Consider the following 23,381-nt stretch of genomic DNA (forward strand, 5'->3'; position numbering starts at 1 on the left):
GGAGGGAGAAGGGGGGTTAACAGAGAGCATGTGTTACAGATCTGGAAGTGGCCCTGGCCCTAAACTGTGACAGTCATGGATATCCTAACAGCCTCCAAACACCTAAACCAGAGCACAGAGTAAACATTAACTGAGAATATATATGAAAGCACATCCTTGCTAAAAAGAGACTACAGCAAAAGAGGAAAAAAGAAAAAAGGCACTTTCCTTAGAGCCCTACACTGACAGTGTCCTTGTGGACCCAGCAGCTGAAGAAGTGTTTGGTGAAAGGCTTGAAGAAATCCTATTTCTCCCCAAAAGCTTATGAATCCCTATTTTCCTGACACAGAGGGCTCCCTCATCTAGGTCTCCTCTTAAGTGAAGCTAGAGATAAGACTGAGTTCTCACGGAGCTGCCCATATCAAAACAACACTAACTCAGTTGTGATGCAGGGTCACTGATCTCAGTGGTTACGCTGCTCGCCTGCCTCCGAAGGGAAAGCCAGAAGGAACAGATCTCACACAAAGGGACAGACCTGCCCGTCAGCTCCAGTGCACTATATAGGCAAGCATGCTTGTGAGTAGAGCATTAAAAGCCTCTTTTCAATGAAGGAAATAAACTAGAATTAGGGGCCCTAAATTCAGCTTGAGAAGAATCTAAGAATAGTTATCCAGATATCATACCATCCTGTTCCATTTTTTGTTTTAATAACTGATGTCAAATAAATAACTGCACCTCCTTTGCGAGCATCAAGAAGCACAAAAATCTTGCAACTACAGATTCTACTCTGCTAAAAAATGTTTAGGAAAACGGCAGGCTACTTTCTATAAGCATGGCACCTGGGGTGAAAGAGAAAGAAGGGGTAGAGAACTGAGAGAAGCAGACAGCTGACATGCACTCAGAAACAGAATGAATCCCCCTTTTCATTTGTTTCTGCACAGAGGTTGAAACAGTCCCCCTGAATGAGAAATGAGGGCTACAGAGCAGAGAAAATCTTTCCACAGCAGTGAGCACCAAGTGAACGAGGGGCTGGTCTCAAAAGAGTGGAAAAGAATTTGAGGGAGAGGTGGAGAAAGAAAAGAGAAAGTAGTAGAAAAGAAAGCAAAAACATGCAGGAAAGAAGGGGGAAGGCAGATAGGCGGTTTTCAGGAGCCATTTTGTCTTCAAACTGTCAACACATCTACAATGTGCTTCCCATCCCCCTCCTTACGTACTCGAGGGGCAGGGAAGCAACCACAGGGGAGCCGCGAAGATTCCCTTCACCACAGAACAGAGCTGCCCCAAGAGGAAAGGGAGCTCCTTAGTGAGCCACGTACCACAAACCACGCTGGGAGTGCTACAGTCCTGCAGACTCCAGAGAGAGGGTTGGAAGAAAATCTGTAGGGCACAGCCTCTCCCTGCAGAAATGACAATTAAGACTTACAGGTGACATACAGAAACAGACTCTATAACCTGAAAGTTATACAGTAGGTATGTTTATTGCGCGCAGATGCACGGGGGATCGCTCCACCACAAACGTGCATACCTGAGGAAGTAATCCATCCCATATTTACACAGCAAAACAATACATATTCATGTGACGCCATTACATATTCATTACCTAACCCCGCCTACTCCCGCTTCGTATGTTAATGTATGCTAATTAGTTTATCGGTCCTTCGCGCTTGCGCAGATCCTCTCCAGACATTGTGGGCAGGGGTCTTCCTATTGTGGGCGATGGTCTCTGGGAGGAAGGCCGTAGGTCTTCTTCACAATGTACTTTTCACCCCTTTCTCAAAATGTGATGGTCTTGCAAGTTTGCAGTATTTTACAGTCTGAATATGTTTCAGTTCCCCTTTTTCCACTATGTCTCGTCTAATATTCTAAAGAGAGCAGTTTTTCTGCTGATCATGATAGTAAAACCTTTAGTTTCCTTTTTTCCCTGCCATTTCTTGTCTAATAATAAAACCCACAAGCAGAGTTCTTATGCAAGCCCTTGCTGAGAAGCAGAACTCCTTTTTAGCAAACAGTCTACATTTTAAAATTCTTAATATGTATAACTAATCATTATTTTCTGTCTTTCATTATTCTTACTCCATATCACAGGCACTACAGATACTGGAGAAGAGCAAGTCAAACTGCATGGGGATACAGCTGCATGTAAAAATACACATATAAACAAAGCTTATAATGGAATTCTTCAAAAGAAGAGGCCAAATGATTTAGACAGAATAAAATTTTCAAGAGTATGTTGCAATTTGCACCTAAACCCAGTGCCTGAGGCTCAGGAGCTCAGTCAAGTTTCAGTGACTTAATATCCCATAACCTAGCCTGTACTGGAGCAGCCCATTTAGTGTCACATGTCTGGCAGGTATCAAAGTTTGTCTGATGCATGTTCACTCATTAAGCTGCAAAATGGGAACATATCTGAGCCTAAGGATTTATAAATTCTGTCAAGGTTAAAATAGTATTAAGAGCCTATGTAAGGTACCTACAGCTTTTTTTGAAGACCAACTGTTCAGTTTCTACATTTGTGTGAGACTGTAGCAAGCCTGAAAATGGGAATTAGATGCCAGAATAATTAATGTATTTTAAAAAAATCTTACCTTCTTCTGTGAAGATATTTTACTTCTACAAGACAGGAAACCAAGAAGCACAGAAATGAAGCAGCATCACCAGATATGCACTTTACCAAACATTACTTGGGTACTTCCATACCTCCTGTGCCAACTATAATTACTTGGGAGTTACTCAGGCAGGTCTAACAGCTAGAAACAGATCTCAGGAATCCTGTGCCAAAAACCACGTCATCATAATGTCACAAAGAAGGTCACAAAAAGCCTTGTTAGTTGAAAGCAAAGTTTTGTGAACTCAAACCATCATCAGACCTAAATCATTACTTTTATTCCAAAAAGCAGAACTATAGAGAGGGAAAGTCACCAGCACAGCATAAATCATCTTGCCTGGAAGAAAATATTTGGAGACTGTTTTTTCAAGATCTTATCAGATGATCTAGGACCAAAGCCAGACAGAAGTTTCACTGTTATGTTTCTGTAAAGATGAACCCTTAGCCAGGTCAGATATCTCAGTCTCTCTTTTCTCCTCTGTGCTAAGATTTGTGATAAGCCATTTCCTCACAACAGCCAGGCAGTAACTGTCCTGCCCTAAAGGGCTTATAAGTGAGTGTTAACTAAAAGACAAAGGGAACCAAGTGAGGAGATGCTGGGTAAAGACACAAAAAAGTTAAACATTGTATAAAAAAAGCAAAGTTAATTTTATTTTGATACCAGTTAAATGTTATTAGAAGAGTTAAGGAGCACACATACTGGCAGTTGTTAGAACTGCAGTACAAGCCTCAGAGGTTCAATTTTCTGAGTGGCTACAGCTGTACCACCTTCTAAATCCTTGGGTTGCGATTTATTCATGGCATTAGGAATGCAAAATGCAAGCAGAGGGAAGTAGGCCAACAAGAGTATAGAAAATAGGGACACAGAGGAACCATTCCAGCTGAAAACAGGTTGAAATTATTAACTCTTTCAAAGCAAGCTCTCTCTGAAAAAGCAACACTGCCTGATGCATAAAAATGTACAGATGAGTCCCCCCCTCACAACATAGAATCATGATTAACAGAAATACAAAGCAAACATGGCTTCAGAAAAAGAATTCAGCTTAACTCTAAGCTGAGCCGTTTGCATTTGCAGATGCATAATGCTCAGGCCAATGTGTCTTGACCATTTTTAATGGTTTTGGTTCTGTCAGCTGTGGACCAGACATTCAGCTCCTACAACTCAACACAGATCCATAGGAAATTAGTGGAGCTATGCCTGCTTACCCTGGCCCTGTACTTTGAAATTCTGCCTAATACTCAGAGATTTTTCTAAATGGAAGTGCCTCACCTTTTAGAAACATCCAAACAGGCTAGTAGATATTTTGCAGCTTGTCTTTGAGCTGAAACGACCACTGCTGTGGCCTGCTTGTAATACTATAAAACCCCTGAATCAAAAGCACATAGAAGACTCCCAAGGCAGCAGGCCAGACAGGAATTGGAGCATGTAAAATAACTTTTACTTATGAGGAGATGGGACACAGACCAGTATTCCCCAAGATCAACTGACACTAAAAATTTGGACCTGGAACAGCATCCTCTAGAAAGGGAAAAAACAAACAAACCAAACAAAAAAAAACACCACCAAACAGAATACAAACCAACAAAAAACCACACTTGAAAATAGATCCAGCTAGCATGAAAATATGCACTTCCTTTCTAGTGAAGCATGTTGATTATAATCCCCTCAGGGGGAAGTTGCAGGCCTGACCTGAACTTAAATATTCTGGGGCACCAGCTGACAACACGAACATTAGCCTTGAATGAACTTTTCATCCTGCAGTGTTCCTATCAAATAGTACAAACCAGTTGTTTCTGCTGTTTTCATGAAGAACACATACAGGCAGCACCCCACCATGGGCAGAAACAGGCACTAGAGGCAAATCACTGATTTGTCACTTACTAGGAAATGGATGGGTCTCAGCTGTTTCCATTTCAGACCTCAGAGCAGATGCTGTGGTCAGCCAAGTCTGTAAGCATATGCTCACAATAGAAAATGGTCTACAAAATTTACCACGTGGTGGAAAGGGCAGGAGGAAATAGAAAAGGAGTATGTACAGCAGCACATGCCTCCCTAAAAAGACTATTCTTCTATTCAAGTGGAATGTTAGTCTACTAAGTCAGGTATTTAGAGGAAAAAAAAAAAAAGATTAAAAAAAAGTCCAGATGTGAAAGACAAGAACTTCTAAGGTATACAAAGAGGGTAATGGTCATCTCAAGTGCCCAGTAATACTAGGTACCTCATTGCTGCCTGCAAAGGATTTTTAAATGCCATCTTGAACCAAAGCAGCTAACATTAAGGAAACATTATCTGCTGTGTTACTTTATTTCTGCACCTCTAAGCATCCAGCACCTGAAGACAGAATTGTACACAATTTGTTTAAAGATTTTAACAAAAGGTGTAATAAGAGACCTGTGATGCTGTAAGAACCATCATGATTCTGTTTTCTCAGCCAAACACTAACCTCAAGGGAAAACTGCTCTCATGGACCAATAACTACACAACATTCAGTACATCCTAAAGGATTCTGCTATAAGCCTCTTTACATACATTTACATACATCACACGTGCTCTTAATAATCTAGGTGCCTTTCACAACTGAAATAAAGCCTCTGGCAGCACGTTCCAGCACTCGCTCCTCCTTCCATGTAAACTCCAGACAGCATCCAGGTAACATGAAGTCTCTCTTCCTAGCTGTAACTAAATGCTTCTTTGAGATGTTCTGTATTTGCTACTTGCCCTGCAGAAGGCCCTGCCTGCCATACACAGATCTGTAACTGGGTCTAGGTCTTCACCTCATTTTCCTAGTGCTGTAAATCCCTCCAGCCCTATTTGTATACAGAATCCCAATGCAGCAAATGGAAGTACAAACGTGATCAACATCTGAAGACAATTGTAAGGTGTAAGGATGAAAGCTAAGGATCAAGCTGTCCTTAAGGAAATAAGTGCTAGTATTTCCAATACTTTTATGAAAGTAGCTTGATAGAACAATTATAAAACCAACTATGGATCTACAGATGTTTCCTTCTTAGGTCCTTAGTTGAAACCTTTAAGGATTCAACAAACAAGCAAGCAGGTAACACTATGATAGGGGTTGCCTGACAGTGGTGTTGGGATGTTCCTCAGCCAACAAGCTGAACTGGTCCAAGACAACAGTACCAGCCTTTAAAGGAGATAACTGGTTATACGTTAGGGTCACATCTTGAAACATGTCATCTTGGAGGAATACGTAATTTGTAGAGTTTCCCTTGCTGAAAAAATATAATCAGGATTTTTGAAGATCTATTTCTCTTGACAAAAATTATCAAGCAGCACTTACACTAGCTGGAATAAGACAGCCAGATGAGAAACTGCAATACTTTAAAGAGATATCTCTGCAAGTCTCTCTCTTTCAAAGTCTTCAGTGAAATATTTTCTTATTCTCTGGAGAGAACATATATACCCACATATAAACATATGATACTAGATAATTTGAGACAAGTATCGTACTCAGCCTAGAGCCAGGTTGATTTTTAGAGGATGAAGAATAGGATCCTTAGTGGCTCTGGAGTCACTCTCAAGACTGATTCCTTTACTAGATCAAAGTGCAGATTCACAATGCAAGATTTATTACACCCTGACCCATCTTTTAAGTGGTTACAACCAAGTTTTACAGCAGTGAAAATAAGTCCACTCAAATTTTGGAGACCTGAGTTCAGCTGCTCACAGCTTCTACTCTGTGTTGAAACAAAATGACAGGAAAAGAGAAGTTTTGCGTCAGAGTTCCTTAAAAATGGCATGTTGGCAACATTTCACATAGTATAAATTACATATATGTACATGTATAATATACAACCTGTACAGAACTAAAAACACAAAAAGTTAAGCTACATTTGCACTTGTCTACAGAAAGTAGTGAGCTGGTGGCAATGTTCTTCAAGTGCTCAGTTCACCAATAAACCATCAAGTGAGCACCAAGTTTTCCAGCTGCATTAGAAGAACATCGTAAGAAATGTTAGTGAAAAGTTTCATTTGGAATACTCATAATGAAAATGAAGTTCAGAAAGGTCAGTTTTTTAGAAGCTTTTATAAGGTAGTACATACACAGTACAACAGGGACTTGAGGAACTCGCAGTGCTCCAGCCCAGTACTTCAACAGTATCCCTGCAAGGCTGACTAAACTGCTTCTCATCCCCACTGCCAAGGAAAGCAGGGCAGGCCGGTGACCAGCACTGCTTACACATGAGGAAGTGCTGCTCAGCACAGTTTTGAGATGGAAAATGTGGGTTTGGTTGGGGTTTTTTTTGGTTTTTTTTTTTTTTTTTTCCCCCTCAATCAAAGCAGACACTCCCAACAGATAAAAATGAGGATGAAATTGTGGGTGATATGTAACATATGCTCAGCAGCTTCAGATCAGAGTTCAGCAGCCAAGAGGAGGTTGTTTTAGTGAACCAAGCAGGCAAGAGGAGGCTGTTTTAGTGAACCAAGCCAGCCTAAGCATTCCTTCTGTGTCTTCGCTTCCCCAAAATAAATGTCTATACAAAAATGCAGACAAGGGCAATTGCTGTTTCTTTCCTCTGAGGAAGAATTAGTGACAGTCTACTGCTTTCCTGCTCCAGATGATAAAATGGCTTCAGTGAGTCCTAGAGTCACACTTGCACATTCTTCCCTTTATTGAGAGGGCCCTGGGAAACTCGATTGATGCTGCTTTCAGTGAAGAGCTTCAGGCCCTTTAAACCTTGTGCGTAGAGATATTCCAGATACCAGTTCCACTTCCTTCCCTATAACATCAGAAAGAACAGTCACTTGTGCAGGACATACCACTGCCTCTTTCTCAGGCAAATATGAAAAGGTCTACAAATATTAACTTCTACAGTTTGACAACATCTGCCCTAGTCTGCAAATACCCACAGAAATACAGGGTCACATCTTGTTCCTAAATGCCCAAACTTTTCACTTATGTATTACACATTCTTAGCTTGAACATGACAAAACATAGGGTTTTTTCAATACCAAAGATGTTTATAAAATTCCCAGTTCTTAAAAGAGCAAACTCTATGGAATCAATAGTGAAGATGTCAGTAACCAAATGAACGTGGATATTGAAGCCTTGTTTCCATCACTAATGGGGATTCCTCCAGATCAGGTTTCAAGTACAACATTATACAGTAAAGGATACAGTAAAGTACTGCCACTGTACTTGGTCCATGGAGGATCCCTGTTCAAAGCTATAACAAAGCTACACATCCATCCAGTTAAGTTCATTGAGAACAGAAGCTCTACTTCAAATACACCAAAACCATAACTTTTCCTGGAGCCTGTAGAGAACAGTAAACACCTTTGTCCTGATACTGCACTGACTTATAGAGGAAATTTGTATACAAATCTCAGACCATGACCCACAGATGGCTAGATATGCAAGTTTTCAGATGTTGATGTCCTTATGTTTGGCCTTGGTAAGAGACTGAACAAAAGTCTACAGCTGGAATTTTCCTCTTTTAAAACTTCCATAGTGCATTTGTGGAATTCACAAAGATTATCACCTCATCCTCTTCTACATAGCTACTGAAAATTGTCTGTATTCACTTCACTAAACCAAAAAATCTTACCTTAATTAAACTGAAGTTCAAGGTGGTATCATCTGGGCAAGCCTTAAGGAAAGGAAATAAACAGTATCAAGTCAGATATAAAGTATGTCCATAGCTCCTGGGTGTCTGTTTAGTTCCCTCCTAAATCAGGAATTGCCGGTGTGCAGTAAAAGTCTCTGAATTTCTAATTATGCTCCGGAATGGGCTTCCAGCATCATACCGTGTCCACAAGTGCCAAGGAAACATGGAGACTGTCTTGCCCCATGCTGCAGCATTACTGGATAGCAACAGGGATATATAGGTATCTTTAACCACTGTCCCTCTACAGTGTAAAAGCTACCCCTTCAAATCATTAGGTAGGTAATTCCGAACAATGAGAAAGAGCAAGAGGAGAGAACCTAATGACATTTAGATTACTGCTTGTGTTCTCCAAGGGTGCTGCAGAGCAGTGCCCTCAGAAGATGGCACTGCAGCTAATTATTTTTTCCTGTGTTAAGACATCTGTGATGGCTGCTATCACAAAAATAACCTGATTTTTCAGAGCAGCATGCAAATCTTGGAACAGTAACAACTTGGGCAAGCCGTTCTGCTATTAAGTAGCTGCACTGAACATGATAGCACCCAGAATTCAGCACTACTAGCAGAACTCCTATCAGACAATACAGGATGGCACCTTACTTCCCTACTTGAAGTAGCTACTTGCATTTTTTTTTTAATAAGCCAATCTCAAAAGCCACTGCAAGAGCCAGAAAGCACTGCTAAAAAGTTCCACTGTGCATACCTGTATGTAATTTAACTATGTATTTCTTGTCTTCCTGGAATTCAAATGTTTAAGTCACGCTCCATATTTTGTGGGGCATGACACACTACTGGGAAGCTTTTAGTGAACTGGTAATTTATTTCATTATTTAGCTATTTTAGCTCTATCCCTCAAAATTATCATAAGCACAGTTTCACACCTAAAACTATTACATTCATGCTTTCATATCATACCAATGATGAGTATTCAAACTGTGCCACTGACTGGACAAGCACAGAATGCCATACCAGCTTCTGAAAGCTCTGGTGACTCTGAGTCAGCCAGTATATGGAGAGACACCCCCACAGACAAGAACATGTGATGCTGCCAAAGGATACATTGTTGGCCTACACCATTACCTGCTGCAAGAAACGGACAGCATAGCCCATCATGGCTGGGTGGTAGACAATGTTAAAGCTGGTTTTGAAGTCCTGCACTGTGGTTTTCTTCAGCAGTTCATCATCCATACAAAGACCTTGAGGGTGAATATCCTTCTGGAAGGCACTGGATGTCCACAGACAACCTACCATAGCTATTATGTACTGATTGTACTCTTGGTACGTCTGGCTACTGAACTTGAATTGCAGTATTTTCTGAGAGAGAAGAAAATAAATCAGTAAATGGCACCCTCAAAGCAGTTGTGTGCTCCCCTCCAGTCCTTAAAAGAATGCCATCAGAACATCTCCCCTCCATTCAACCCAACTCCTTGCTAAGGACTGTTCCAGCACAGAGAAGATTTATCCACAATACCTTTTTAGTCAGTTCATTTTCTTTTGCAGCCACCATGTTGGCTCGATATCTGAAAAAAAAAAAAAAAAAAGGTTAAAGGCCTGTAAATTTTTATAACGTACCCGTGTTGAAAAAGCCAAAGGGGTAAATTAAGAAAGCTTACTTCCTCCACAAGAGATATCATCAAGCTATACTGGTAAAAAAGAAGAGACATGAAAAAGAATTCAAAGGGACTTTATCACTTGGCATAGATCCACCCTTTCCAGGCAGAGTAGGGAGACAACCAATAATATTAATCTCTTAAGTTATTAAGACATGATCACTTTGCCAGGGCAGTCACCTTCATAAAGGCAAGACACAAGAACTGACATACAGCCTTAAATTCAGCAGAAATACGGAGTGTATTTTTAAGGGAGACTTTCATTTACTAAGCAGAGAAGCAGAAGCCACTGGAAGTAATGCAACTTGACAGTTCTATATAATAAGCACTAGCTCCTCTTATTTCCCAGAGACCATCCTGTCACATTAATTACCCTGCAGATTCCTTAGAGAACAAGCCACATGGAGAGCCCTGCGCCAGCTGTCGGCAATTGGCCACTCTCTCTCAGATGCAGCCATTGGAACTAACAAGGCCAAGAACAGCAGCCATGTTGGTGGATCCTGCAGAGAGCTAAAAAGTGCTGTCTTCCAACCTGCAGGCAGCACGAGGCAGTCCCAAATTCTCACAGAGTTTGGAGGTGGCAGAAGTACTTCCTACTCTGCACATTACAGAATATGTAAGAAAAAGATCAAGTCTAGGGGTCAAAGCACAGGAGTGAAGCTACATCACTAACTAGTGGCAATTCCAACTTGCTGGTTTAAAATTCCCTTAAAGCAATATAGGAACTGCTTCCTTCAAATATCAAAGATATGGAAATAATGATAGGAAAGAGGTCAGAATCCTGCAATTCTGGATAACAGACTGAAACAAAGAGTAGGAACTAGAGCTATAAAATCCTGTATCGTGAAAGCTGCGCACAGCTGGAACTTTCACCTTTGCCTTGCATGGTAAGAAAAGGTAGACAGATTTTACACCAACATAATTTCATTTCCAAAAGAGTGAGAGAGAAGACAAGGAGTTCCCACAGGCCACACCATTTGCAGTACCTGTACATAATGTAGCAGAGCTGATTCAAGTTGACAGAATCCATGCTGAGAAGCGCAGGGTAGAAAACTCCAGCAGGAGGCATTATCAGCAAAGGCAGATTGTACCTCAGATACATGTCACACACCTGCAGGAATGAAGCAAATCCAGGCAGGTTATTCCTGCCATTAACAAGGGTAACAGCAGTAATAATTTTCTCTAAGAGCAAAAGAGAGCATGACACTGCATTCCAGGCAGCTCTATCAACTTCATCTAAGGGCAAAAGCCCATGTGAAACAATTCCATTTGTTTCCTTCTCAGTATGAAACATATTTATCAGGTCACATCTCAGCCTCTGTTTCAACCATTTAACCATGCCAAAACACATAGTATGCTTAACACCCAAGTCACATCTACACAGATCCCTGTAAAAAAGCAGCTAACATTTTTTTCTGATCTTTTAGATCATTCCAATACATGTAAGCTGGAATGGCACTAGACCTGATCTTATTCCTAGCCTGGTTTGCTGATACCAGCAAGCCAAACAGACCACACACCTCTTCCAGTTGGGGTATTAAATCTTTCTATTTGACCGTGCTGGGATTGCATGAATAAAGCTTTGCTCTAAGAGAAGGCAATATGGCCTCAAAGTATGGGTTTATTATCAGACTCAAGTATAGAATTTAAGGTTGAGTTTCAAATGAAAAAGACAGTCTAAAATTTCCACAGATTTAACAAGATTTTCAGCTATAATGACAGTATAAGATTAATAAATAACTGAAAGCAATACTGCTGGAATTTAACACATTACTGTCCTCTGTCACTTAGTCACAGTGACTAATCCCAAGGTATTGCTCCTGGGTTGCTCTTCAGGAAGGTATGCATCATTCTCAGAAGAAGAGTGTTTTAAAAATGTGTATATCTAGTTACCACAGCTCAGACCACCAACAATTAAGCTGTGACAGTCTACCATCACACAACCAGGCAAGAAAGACCCTCCTGATTGGTTTTCACCCAGGGTCTGGCCAGCCTTGGGTGGAGTGATTAGGAGATCACCATCAGGTGCCCCCACCTTCCACATTAACCTGGAGGTTGGACAAGAAGCCCTCTCTGGAAGAGCTGACTCTGCTTGCAGTGGGGTTGGAGAGACTTGTGTACACAGTGGGTGTGCTGTGTGGGGACTGGTTACTGAAAGGGCTCCCTGACTCTTTATAGCAAGTGGAGTTCCCAGGATGGTGGGGCAAGATCATGAGTCTCTCTTTGGGAACTACTATATAACTGGACTTACTGCCTGGCTGATTCCATCTCCCACGGCATGATTCCTGATTCAGCTCACTCCCTTCACATCCACTGCAGTGGGTGAGTGCACTGACTTGTTCCTCTCTCTGTCTGGCACCTTGGGTCTCTGGTGTGTGATGTGGTACTGGAGGGAGGAGTTTGGCTGCTGGTGTGCCCATTAATGATAACACTCTATATCTGGCAAGTGGTCAGCAGAAGATCCCATAAAATGAGCATTTACTTATTTTACATGCAGCCTCTATGCAAATGTGGTTGCCCATTAGTTTGTGTGTTTTTAATAGACGTTTTGGTTAAAATTGGATCCCCTAACAATTACAGTTTTTTAATCTCTTCAAAATTTTATCCAAATTGTAGGAGCAACAACAGCATAGCTGGAGTTCACATGGCAGTAAGCACATCTACAGAGAGGACCTAAAGAAGCCAAAGAATAGGCTTAACCATATTTGATGCTCCTTAGTTCATCTACAGGACAAACTGGGAGAAATTAATTTTTTTTCCAGCAAACATTTAAGGGGGAAAAAAAAAAAAAATCAGGCTATGTTGTTTGAAATAGAACAGCACATTGTTCTTGTCTGTTTTTTTTCTAAAAAATTAGCATTAAAAAAAGCAAGTTATGCTATATTGCTACTTGCCCTTCCACACTTTGCCTCTGACTTAAGAGCAACCACTTTCTAGCACCATACTTAGCTCTGCCTATGAATAGAACAGCACCAGCTATCAACTGTAGATTGACCAAGTATTTGGAACATTCTTTCATCAAAAATTTCTGAAAACTACAACGAGGAAGGTGTTCTCATGCCCTAGCTTAAAAAATGCAAACAGCCTTAGAGTATTGGGATTTTAAAAACCAAAATGAATGGGATACATACAGTCTCATAGAAATTCAGGATGAAGTGCAGCAAGAAAGTAGAATTCTTTTCCAAACGCAGTGCAACAGTAGAGATCCTTCCCACAAAGCGGATCAGATCAGCCACCACATTCACTACTCCAGAGAAGGTGGTATTCCTGCAGCAACGACAACACAACATCAGTATATACACCTCTGTGCACACAGCAAAAAAGAAGTGATAAACTATAGTTTATCTTTCTGCCTCACCAAGCATTCAACAACACACATTTGTCTGTCAATACACCCTGTAACATATTGTTACGAATGTTATCGCAAACAAGACCCAGCTGTTGATGTCCAGAAGTCAAAATCCTTTTAACATTTACAGTGTGAACAGAAATAGTTTTAAAGAAAGGTAACAGGATTAAGGTAGCTTATAATAGAGCAGAAACATTTTGACATTATGACCTTCTAGTCAGTCTTTATGCTAAGTAACAGGGCTAGAGTATATATTTAAATACACTATTGGACAATGCACAGAACACTGTATTGCATTTATTCCAGATAAACTTACAAAGGATGGTCTTGAGAGTCAGACTCTGGATCCATATGAATCACATTCCAATTTAACCAGTTCTGCAACAGCTCTTTCAGGCTCTCAAGAACACTGCACTGAAGGAGGCAAAAAGAAGACAGATTGATGACAATTTACATAATCAAATAATACTATGTAAAAATTCCATGAGAAATATACAAAGATAGATATAAAATGTTTCTCAAGACCACAAAGAGCAGTGAGATAACTGCATGCTCCCTTGCATTGAATGTACATATTACATAGTATTTGAAACTCACATTCTCCAGGAAAAGCTGAGTTAAAACTGCAATAAAACAAATTGTGTTGTGTACTATCAGTTTGTTTTATTTCCACTGCCCCAGTTTAATTCCAGTCTAAAAAGACTATCTTAAAGGCACTCAAATTCCCAAAGTTATGTTATAATTATGTATTTTACCTTCATTTGTGCACAGACTACACCAAGTCCTTTATACAATCCCTGAGGCTGCTACACCTGACAAATGCAGACAATATCAACTAAAAGTAAACAGCCACTGTGATGATTCATTTACCTTGAAGTATAGGGATGATGTGAAAAATAGCTGTGCCAGGGGATCATAGAGATGCACCTTCATTTCTGTAACAAATGAGAAATCAGTATACCTGCACAAATTCTAGATCAGCCACTGTCCAGCCTCACCCAAAGGATCTGCAATACGCACCAGAAAAGTTGCTGAGGGGTATCCAACTCAGAAGCCTGAGGATTTGTGATCGGCAACAGACACCATCCCAGAGAGGAAGGCTCTTATACAGGAATTCTTCACATGATGTAAATCCCTCCTACAAAGCAAAAGATGAACATTCAAAAACTCATCTCATACACCTGCACCTTGCCATTCTCACTTCACCTTGGAGAAAACAAAAAAAAAAAAAAGGCTTACACCTCCCTCCTGCCATACAAATTCACCACAACATTTAAATTATCATTCTCAACATGAGGCCATCTCCAGAACAGTGACTTGTTACAGGAATATATATTTTTATTACCTGAGACAATGTCACTTCTCAGAGATACTACAAGAAAAGGGTAAGTCCCAAAAGTACTTTAAGGGAAGACTTTATGAAACTGTTTCCACAAAACAGGCACTTACCTGCAAGAAACATTCTGTCTTGTAGACAGTTTCCAAGAAGTCTTTGAATTCTTCTTCATATTGGTTATTATCAGCCACACACCAGGTGCATTCTAAATGGGAGAGAATACTGTATTTGAATGTGCTTACTCTTGCTGTGCTCATAATCACAGAAACAAAATTAAGTTCTTCAGTAGGGTTGGGGTTTTTTTTGGTTTTTTTTTTTTTTTTTTTTTTGTGGTTTTTTTGTTTGTTTGCTTGTTTTTTGTTTTTTTAACACTTTGTGATTATCACCATAAATCTGAACAGCAAAGTATTATTATTGAAAGACAAAAAGCCTTGGACATCCTTTATTGCCCTACCATGCAAAGTAATATTAAGTTCCTACCTTCCTGAAGAGTGTGGCCCATCCAATAGTAGAGTCTCAGGCAAATAGGTTCATCTTTGATGCAATTGATGTAGTGAAGCAATAAAGGGCTTGTTAGGACTGAACCCATTTGGGAAGGAAACTGCAAGAGAAATCAAGAACAAACAAGTTATTCAGTATTCATATCAGCAAACTGCCAAAGAATTTCATTGTATAAGACTTGTCCAATCCTTCTACTGGCAACAAGACCATCTTCAAGACTCATTGACCACCCTCAGGTAGGACTAGATGTACTATTACAACTAGGTAGCCCACACACCATTCACATATAAACGGGGCACAGAGGAATATCCTATGATTGCTCAAAACATTCAATGAGCTTACAAAGACATTACTGAAACTCACCTCTAGATGGTGAATATTTTGTAGGAGCTGAGAAAAGGTCTGTAGCTGCTCCACTGGAACAGATTCATTTGCACTGCACAAATCAACATGGGTCTTTTCCCTGTCCTCTTCAAAATTATTTTTGTTTGTTCTCCTTGCAGGTATCATCAGCTGAGTATTCCATTTCTGTAGAAAAGAAACAAATGGAGAGCAATGACTGGTTCCAACGCAGTCAAGTGCACTTGCAACCAGTGTTCCCATAAAGACCTTGCTTTGCAAAGAAGGTACCCAGGCTTTCATGGTAACAGGAATGCTGTTTCTGTATAGCTACTCCAATCTCCACCGTGCTGAAACAAAGCCTGACTCCCATTATTTGCCTATATTGATAATGAAACAGCTGCTTGGCACTGTCTAGGGTCTCTCTCAGGCCCACAACCTACCCTTTTTCGTGACTGAGGTTGAGCTTGAGCTGTTCCTAAAAACAGTGTCTGGGAGACTGGAGAGTTTTGCTGGTTTCTTTGCCTTACTGTATGCATTGCTGCTTTCCACGGGCCCTCTGAATTCTTGAAGTAAGTCTGAAAGCATAAATCAGATATCTATGCAAGTAGCCAAACTAAGACAAAGTGACAGAAAGATCAGTTTCTATTCTGGCAAACATCAGCAGTGATGTGTATATACTCAGTTCTGCTGACAGACCAAGGTGCTAGGTTTTCACAATACAGAACTCTCATCATTTCTCAGTTTCAACAGTTATGCTTTTATTTTCTCTTCAAGTTCTGTCCCCTCCTTCAGAAGAGATCTTCAACATTTCTGGTTTATAATCCTCTCTCAGATCAATCATCAATTCATAGAGTAAACCCCAAGCATACATTCAAATAAACTATGACCAAGGTATGCTTATGGTAGCTACTAGGAAAGCTCTGAATTCAGCCTAAGTGACATCCACCAAACAGAACAATCCAATGAATAATCAAATTATTAAATAAGTATAGTCACTACAGCTAAAAAGAAAACTGGAAAAATGAACACTACATTTTCAGACTTATTTTGTTACATATTCAGTTTCTACTACACATATTCTACTTAGTCAAAGGGCTAAGTATACACATAGGCCTCTCTAAAAGCAGTCATTTTTTGCTATTACCATGAGGCTCTGAGAAATCAGCTTACTGCATTTTTTTCCTCCACTTTTTTTTTTTCCCCTCTTTACTATGACACAGACTTTCCAAGTGGGAAGTTATTTACTGACTTCCATTGTTATTTGTACTCGAGAAAGTCAGCAATCTGGACAATGCCTTGTACAAACAGGAGTTTGTTTCCTAAGAACTTAACATTTCGTGAAACAGGTCAAAGTAAGAACACCAAAAGGAGGAGTAAATCAATCCTCAAAAGGATAAAGGTAGAGGCTATTCCATTCCAAATTATCTCATTGTGCTGAAGAGGAAACAAAACGCAAGGCAAGGAATCCTCATCTAAATCTGATTTTACTCAGTGAAAAAAAGAAATAGAATTAGTCTTCACTGCTAAACGGTGCTACAACTTAAATGAAAAGCTTGATACAAAACTGTTGTAAGCACCCATCCCAAATAGATTAAACCTTATTTCTTACCTTCATTTTCCCAGGAAGGGTTATGGCCACCAGTTCAGGACAAAAGAGTTTGTAAAGTGATAGTAGAGCCTGCAGATGAGACTGCATTCCCTGTCAAATAGCACAACAAAAGGAAAAACATGAAGGGTATGTTTTTAATATAGAAACTGAATACATATTCTAGAAGCAAAGAAAAAAACCCAGTGATTATTAAAAGCTTTCTAAAGCTACATGTCAGTAAGTAACCATAGATGAACAACTGAAAATGGAAGAACAGGAACTGTGTCAATAAAACACCACAGAAAGGGTACTGAAAAAGGAACTTTTAGTCATAACTCTAATAAAAAAATAATTTAACAATGAAAACTATGAAAAATACAATCTTCTGTTGTCTAAATGTTCCAAAACCATGTTATTATAGCTATTTTTTTCTTACAAAAAAAGGAAGCATGATGCTCTACAATCTTATATTTCTCAGTCATTTTTGCTATCACTTGAAAAAGGATGATGAACAGAAAATTAAAGATGCTAATAAGTAAATGAAGCTGCCCCTTGCTTCAGGGATTTTTTACCACACCTATACATACAATATATAGCTTTGTGCATGTTGTTGTGTGTGCTCACAAAACACATATGAAATTTAAGCACACGTGTGCAAGATGGACAAGGCCCTGATGCTACAGAAGACTACAAGCCACAACTCTGAGTCTAGCCCTGTCGTGAAACACTAGCTACTTCTCCTTCCTGTTAAGGCATTAGCTTTACAGACTACATTATTCAGTTATACACAATTCAAACCCTACAAGATTTGAAATAAACTTACCATTTTTGCTTGGAGGTCAAGCAGTCTCCTAATCCGAAAAGGCTTGACTGGAAATACAATTAAGAACATAATGGATTTAAAAACCACTGTATCAGACATACAAGCAAAAATGCAGTATCACTTTTATTATAGAAAGTCACAGCAAAGCAAGCAGAACCAATCAGTCTTAATTCTAGACTAACAGACAAGTCTGCAGTTCAGAAAGCTTTACACAAATCAGGCTGAACTCCTTGCCTTAAAAGCAATATGTTAGCTTGTCATTGTATTACTTCATTGGAAAAGCAATGGCAGTGCCAGCAGATGGAATAAGAAACAAAATGATATTCCATCTCATCCAGTTGGATGGACTCACCACTTTCTTTCCTCGTCAGCAGGTAGAGCAGGTGGCAGACATAGGGACACTGCAAAGAAAAGGCAGCAATGTACTATCCCACTGGTGCAGACTAACTAGGTTAACACTAAAAGCCACACACAGGCTTCACAAGCTAATATTGTTCCATTCAGCTAGCTGCCTCAGGCATCACTGCGTCCCCACGGGGCCAGGGCACACCTGACCTCCCCTAGGAAGCACTATGCTTTTTACATGTCACATATATGAATTTTAGAAACACTGTCAGCATTATTAGCAGTCCTTACAGCCATTCAGTGAGCTTGAATATTGGGGTTTTTTGGAACATGGTGCAGATAATTCATGAGTCTGCAGTAGAAGTGTAATTACATTTTCAAAAAGAAAGGCACCTTTGAATCAAGACAATTTATCAGAGCTTCTAACTATAGCTGAGTTTGTAAGGATCTTAAATTAGTTTCACACCAACTCTGGTGCACTTTCCAACAGGTCCACCATGCCTGAAGATGCTATTTTAAACAGTAAGAAATACAGTTTTATGAAAATATTCTAGCTAGTATTAACTTAAAACCTTCAAAAACTTCGCAAGACATAACTCAGAAATTTCGGAACTTCAAGTGACTTAACCACAAAATATCCTAAACTGAAAAAATATTAACAATTTCCTATCTGCCTAACATAATTGTCAAGATCATCTTAATATGAATTGAATCTACACACTTTAATATTCCAGCACCTGGATTTTAGAGTTGCCATATAGCAGAAATCTCTTGATTACTTGTTCGCATTTAATTTCAAATCAATTAAGTAGAACATAATTTAGAGTTTCTCACCTTTAAATAAACATTACTCTAAAAGATTTTTTTCCCCCCTTTAAGCCCAAGGCATCTAAGTCAGTTTCTCCCCAGGAGCAGGCAACTTCACCTGCTGATGTCTGACATGAAAGGCAATCCCAAAGGCTGCAGCATCATTGGGAATTTAGACAGAAAACACTGACAACTCCATTTCTGATGCAGAATAGAAATTCTTGGGAACATGTTTAAATAACCCCACCACAGCATTGAAACTAAAATAGTCCTACAGCACTTCCCAGTTTCTGAATCTAAATTACTCAGTAATCTTAGAATGCAAAATGGAAAAATAAATTCCAGCCATCAGAAAATGGTCTCCACTCAACAGCTACTCTGTACTAATTCTTGCATTACTATGCATGCTACTAAGTTAAGTTTATTTTGTCACTTCCATATATTCTTCAGTTCTCCTTACCATCTTCTCGTCTTGCAAAAATGAAAAGAAGAAACCATACAGAGCATGAAGTTTCTCCTTGTGATCAATGAAGTCAAACATTGTTATCAGCCATCTTACAAAAAGCAGCTGCAGATAAGAAAGAAGCCATATTACATTAAGTGATGGGCAAAAGCAAGACAGACCAGTCACTAGCCAATTTAAGAGACACAATCATTAAGGATATATGCCACTCTCAAGGACAACCAGACAGCAATAGATGAACAGTACAGCAATAATTCAGCTGTGGAAGAAAGCCTGCCAAAAGCACCAGCTCATGTATCACACTGGGAAAAGCAGCTCAGTCCTCAATATGTGCTAACCCTCACATATGATCTGAGGGTCCCTCACTACAAAAAAAAGACACTGAGGTGCTGGAGCATGTCCAAACAAGGGCAACAAAAGGTAAAGGGTCTGCAGAACAAATCTTATGAAAAACAGCTGAGGGAACTGGAGTTGTTTAGTCTGGAGAAAAGGAAGCTCAATGGAGACCTCACTGCTTTTTACAACTACCTGAGACTGCAGTGAGGTGGGGGTTGGTCTGTTCTCTCAATTAGTAGAGGCCATCCCCTCTCATCCTATCACAAGTTGCATCACGAGATGTTTAGGTTGGATATTAGGAAAAATTTCTTCAGTGAAAGGGCTGTGAAAGTCTTTTCCTTAAACGACTATGATGTAAACCTTTGAGTAGACTACGTGAAGACAAAAAATAATGTTTTGATAATGTTATGTAGTGTTGCCTCAGCCAAGGTACACAAAACCTAAGGGATACCTTGCTGAAGTTGGTGGAGAATGCCTTACATAGCTCAAATATGTCACAGAAAAGTTGGTGGAAAAACCATTCCTAAGGAATTAATAGATACAAGACAAGCAGGAACTGTGCAAATTTCCACTCATATTTAAAAAGTATTCATGGGTTTTCACTGCCATCCCAGCAATGGGCATCTGTGCCAATCTTTCTAAATGACAATATATTATCCAAGAAACATGGTACATGAAAACCTCTGGATTATTTCCTTCCTGAAAATCATCTGTCCTCTCATCATTCCTGTGCAGAAGCAATAACCACTGTAAACATTTACTAAGTTACCTGGATGTTGCCTGAGCATTTGCCAACACAGAGCCAAGATACAGCTGAAACCACACAAGATTCTGGTATTTCTGAGGCTGGAATCAGGCTCTTCAGTAAACGAGTATTCACTGTATCAGCTGGAAAACAAACAAAATAAGATGGTACCATGTTCATGTACCAGGTTCTTTGGTACATTTTAGCAGCTTAGGTCAAAACTCCCTCCAGACAAGATTATTCAGAGCTTCATTTCTTAAAGTAACAATGCACAAGAATCTAGCAGAGACTTAACTATGTGGCAAAAAGTTATGAGAAATATTTCTGTCCAGCTTAATGAAAGAAAATAGAATATCAAGTATTTTAGTACTGAAAGAGCCTTTAGACTTTTGGCAAGACCATCAAAAGCAACACAAATTTCTACTGTTAAACAACCAATTCCTTCAGCAAGAGTATATGACTGACAAGCAATCAAACACAAGCAGGTTAGCATTCTGGAGATAAGAAGTGTTCTGGTACTTTTAAATCAAGAAAGACACTAAACTACTTGCATAACAGGGAAAGAATCCTGTGTGCTTCTGTTAGACTGGAGGAAATGGAAAGTTTATGTTTTTTTTCATTTAATATTTCTTTAGGAGCATAAATGGTGGCCACCATTTCTAGGAGCAGCATGAGGGCTGCACTGGCACCACCAAACTGATTGTTTGGACGGTGTTTTCGTTTTACCTAGTTCCACCACTAGAACTATGTCAGTTTGTTCATTATTTTGATCTTGGGGAAAAGTGACCTACAACAGTCACAACAAGAAGACACAATAAGGACACACTTTAAGCCTCTCAGAGGCCTGCAATTCTGAACAAAGGAAAAAATCTTTTCCAAAAATATTTGTAACAAGCTGTAACATTTTTCTGGGTATAACTCCCCTGTAACAAGAACTGAAGTTATTTTTAGCACAAAGTCAGAAATGACACCGAAGTGTGCCAGAAAGATTATTTTTATGCTTAAGTACCTCACAATTACAGTCACTATAAACACATTACCTCAAGCAGGTTTGATCAGAGGGGAAAGAGACATTCAGAGAAGACACAGTAAATAAATGTTTTACCAAGTTTGCCACTGAGTGCCACGTTTAGCAAAACATCAAATCCTTCAGGGGGTAACCCTCTTTGAAGGGCAATGCTTTCCACAGTAGTCAAGTGTTTCTGCAGAACATTGTCTTTTTTCAGTGAAACACGGTCTTGAACTAGGAAAAAAGATAACAAATACAAGGATGAAACAACTTCTGGACTGAAAATGAACTATTTCAAACTTCTCTGAGCTGTCCCTACATATATTCCTTTTCATTGGGTTCTTTACATAGTAACAGGAAGGAGAAAATCTTAAGACACTAAAAGAATTTTACAAAGCTCAGGCATTAAAGAGTGAAAACAGCAGGTAAGGGAGATATTTAGTATTACTGTTATTAAGAATTTAGTGATTAACTTTTCAATCCTAGGTAGCAAAACTTAACCTTACCTTTCCTTTAAACTTACCTTTCTCAAAGTAGCTCAAAGCTTGCTCAAGGGACTGCTGCTCACTGTCATTTTTCTGATCATTAGAATACTGATGATTCTGGATACTTTTTTCAGGGTCAGTTATCCCTCCTTTTCGCCACACAGAGAGGTCAGTTTGATTTTTAGGGAGAACTTGCAGAGGCTGCTTTGGGGTTTTAGAACTCCGTCTTCGCTGCATCTTTTCAAGCTCCCAGCTGAGACTGGAGAGATTTACTCATTTGTCATGCGGGTTCCAATTCTTCATTACAAAGAAGCAAGAAAATAAAATCAACATCCAGCAGCTGAAAACATCAGAGAGATGATTCCTTGCAAGAAAAGAAAAGTGTATTTTCCTGACAAACAGATTTTAGAGGGATGCTGCATAATGTAACAGAGTAACTTCAGGGGAAATCATTTAGAGCTATCTGCTACCAAGCAGATCTGACTATATACTCTGAAGATGTGCAGACAAGTTTATAAAAATTTCATTCTCTTTCATTAAAAAGGGAAAGAAAAAAATCACAAGTAAAAATTAACACACTCCTTTAAATTTAAAAAATGTCTGATCGAGTTTCATATAGTATTTTGAAACAAAATTTAACATGAGCAAAAAGATAAAACACAATTTCCCTGCATTTATTTTGTGCATTATCAGTTTCAATAGGTGCATTGTGTACACCAGTGTGATCAGTCAACAGGTCATGACTTCCTGCAAGGTAACGTACAGGTTTTGTAGGATCATAACAACACTTATTTTCCTGTTTTACAAAAATAAGATTTTTCTGCAGCCTTTCCACCTAGCAGTTAGGATTGCAAAAATATAACATTTTGGTAAACTCCCAAATGAAGCACAAGAACTACCAATACTGCAAAACCATCCAGCTCTCGCTGAAATGCAACCACTAGAAGTGGAATTTTCTCCTCAGTATGCTGGACATCACCTTTTTACCCACAAAATGTGAAATTTTGCTACAGTTTCCTGCACTGGTAGATCTTTTGCTTCCCAGTTTTCCTAACAGAAACCAGGATGATTTTTAATTCATACTCCCTCTACAGCTCCCACTTCCTTAGCATGTTACAATCATCCCTATTTTCCTATAGGCTTGTTTGTCACTAACTTCTCTGTGCACCATAGCAAGGACAAATCTCTGACTAGCTATGTCAAGACCCCTATGAAGCACACCCTGATATGCACACACAGGGCACCCCCATCTCCCATGCATGGTGGTGAACTAAGAACAAACATGATGTTTCAAAACAACAAAAATTACAGACAGTAGCTGGTAGGCAGCATACTGTTAGATTGACATGAGCTGGACTGGCATGTAAGGGTTCCATAAAACCCTTTCAGTGCTTTTCGTATCTTGAATCAACGGAGCATACAGTAAGCGGTTC

At 39.5% G+C, this 23,381-nt stretch overlaps 1 protein-coding gene across 1 annotated transcript; it reads right to left on the reverse strand.

The window, feature by feature from the left end:
• Positions 1–7,192: 7,192 nt before the first annotated feature.
• Positions 7,193–22,185, reverse strand: CENPI (centromere protein I). The gene is made up of 20 exons (XM_008938268.1): positions 21,987–22,185; positions 21,560–21,697; positions 20,479–20,597; positions 19,371–19,478; positions 18,111–18,159; positions 17,759–17,805; positions 16,957–17,046; positions 15,788–15,922; positions 15,369–15,533; positions 14,985–15,105; positions 14,618–14,709; positions 14,189–14,306; positions 14,039–14,103; positions 13,485–13,582; positions 12,951–13,086; positions 10,806–10,930; positions 9,681–9,729; positions 9,290–9,523; positions 8,153–8,194; positions 7,193–7,324 (listed from the first exon to the last, which is right to left on the reverse strand). The coding sequence occupies exons 1-20, from the start codon at positions 22,183–22,185 to the stop codon at positions 7,193–7,195; spliced, it is 2,262 nt and encodes a 753-aa protein (XP_008936516.1).
• Positions 22,186–23,381: the final 1,196 nt, after the last annotated feature.

Source organism: Merops nubicus, unplaced genomic scaffold (assembly GCF_000691845.1).
Source record: "Merops nubicus isolate BGI_N331 unplaced genomic scaffold, ASM69184v1 scaffold7634, whole genome shotgun sequence".
Lineage (NCBI taxonomy): Eukaryota > Metazoa > Chordata > Aves > Coraciiformes > Meropidae > Merops > Merops nubicus.

Excerpts from the sequence above, each read along its gene's own strand:
- CENPI (XM_008938268.1), bottom strand. The coding sequence starts at position 22,185 with ATGCAGCGAAGACGGAGTTCTAAAACCCCAAAGCAGCCTCTGCAAGTT. Across the intron at positions 15,534-15,787 it reads AACCTCAGTCACGAAAAAGG|AAATGGAATACTCAGCTGAT; the intron begins GTAGGTTGTGGG and ends TCTTTTCTACAG. Across the intron at positions 9,524-9,680 it reads AAAATGAACTGACTAAAAAG|AAAATACTGCAATTCAAGTT; the intron begins GTATTGTGGATA and ends CTTCTCTCTCAG.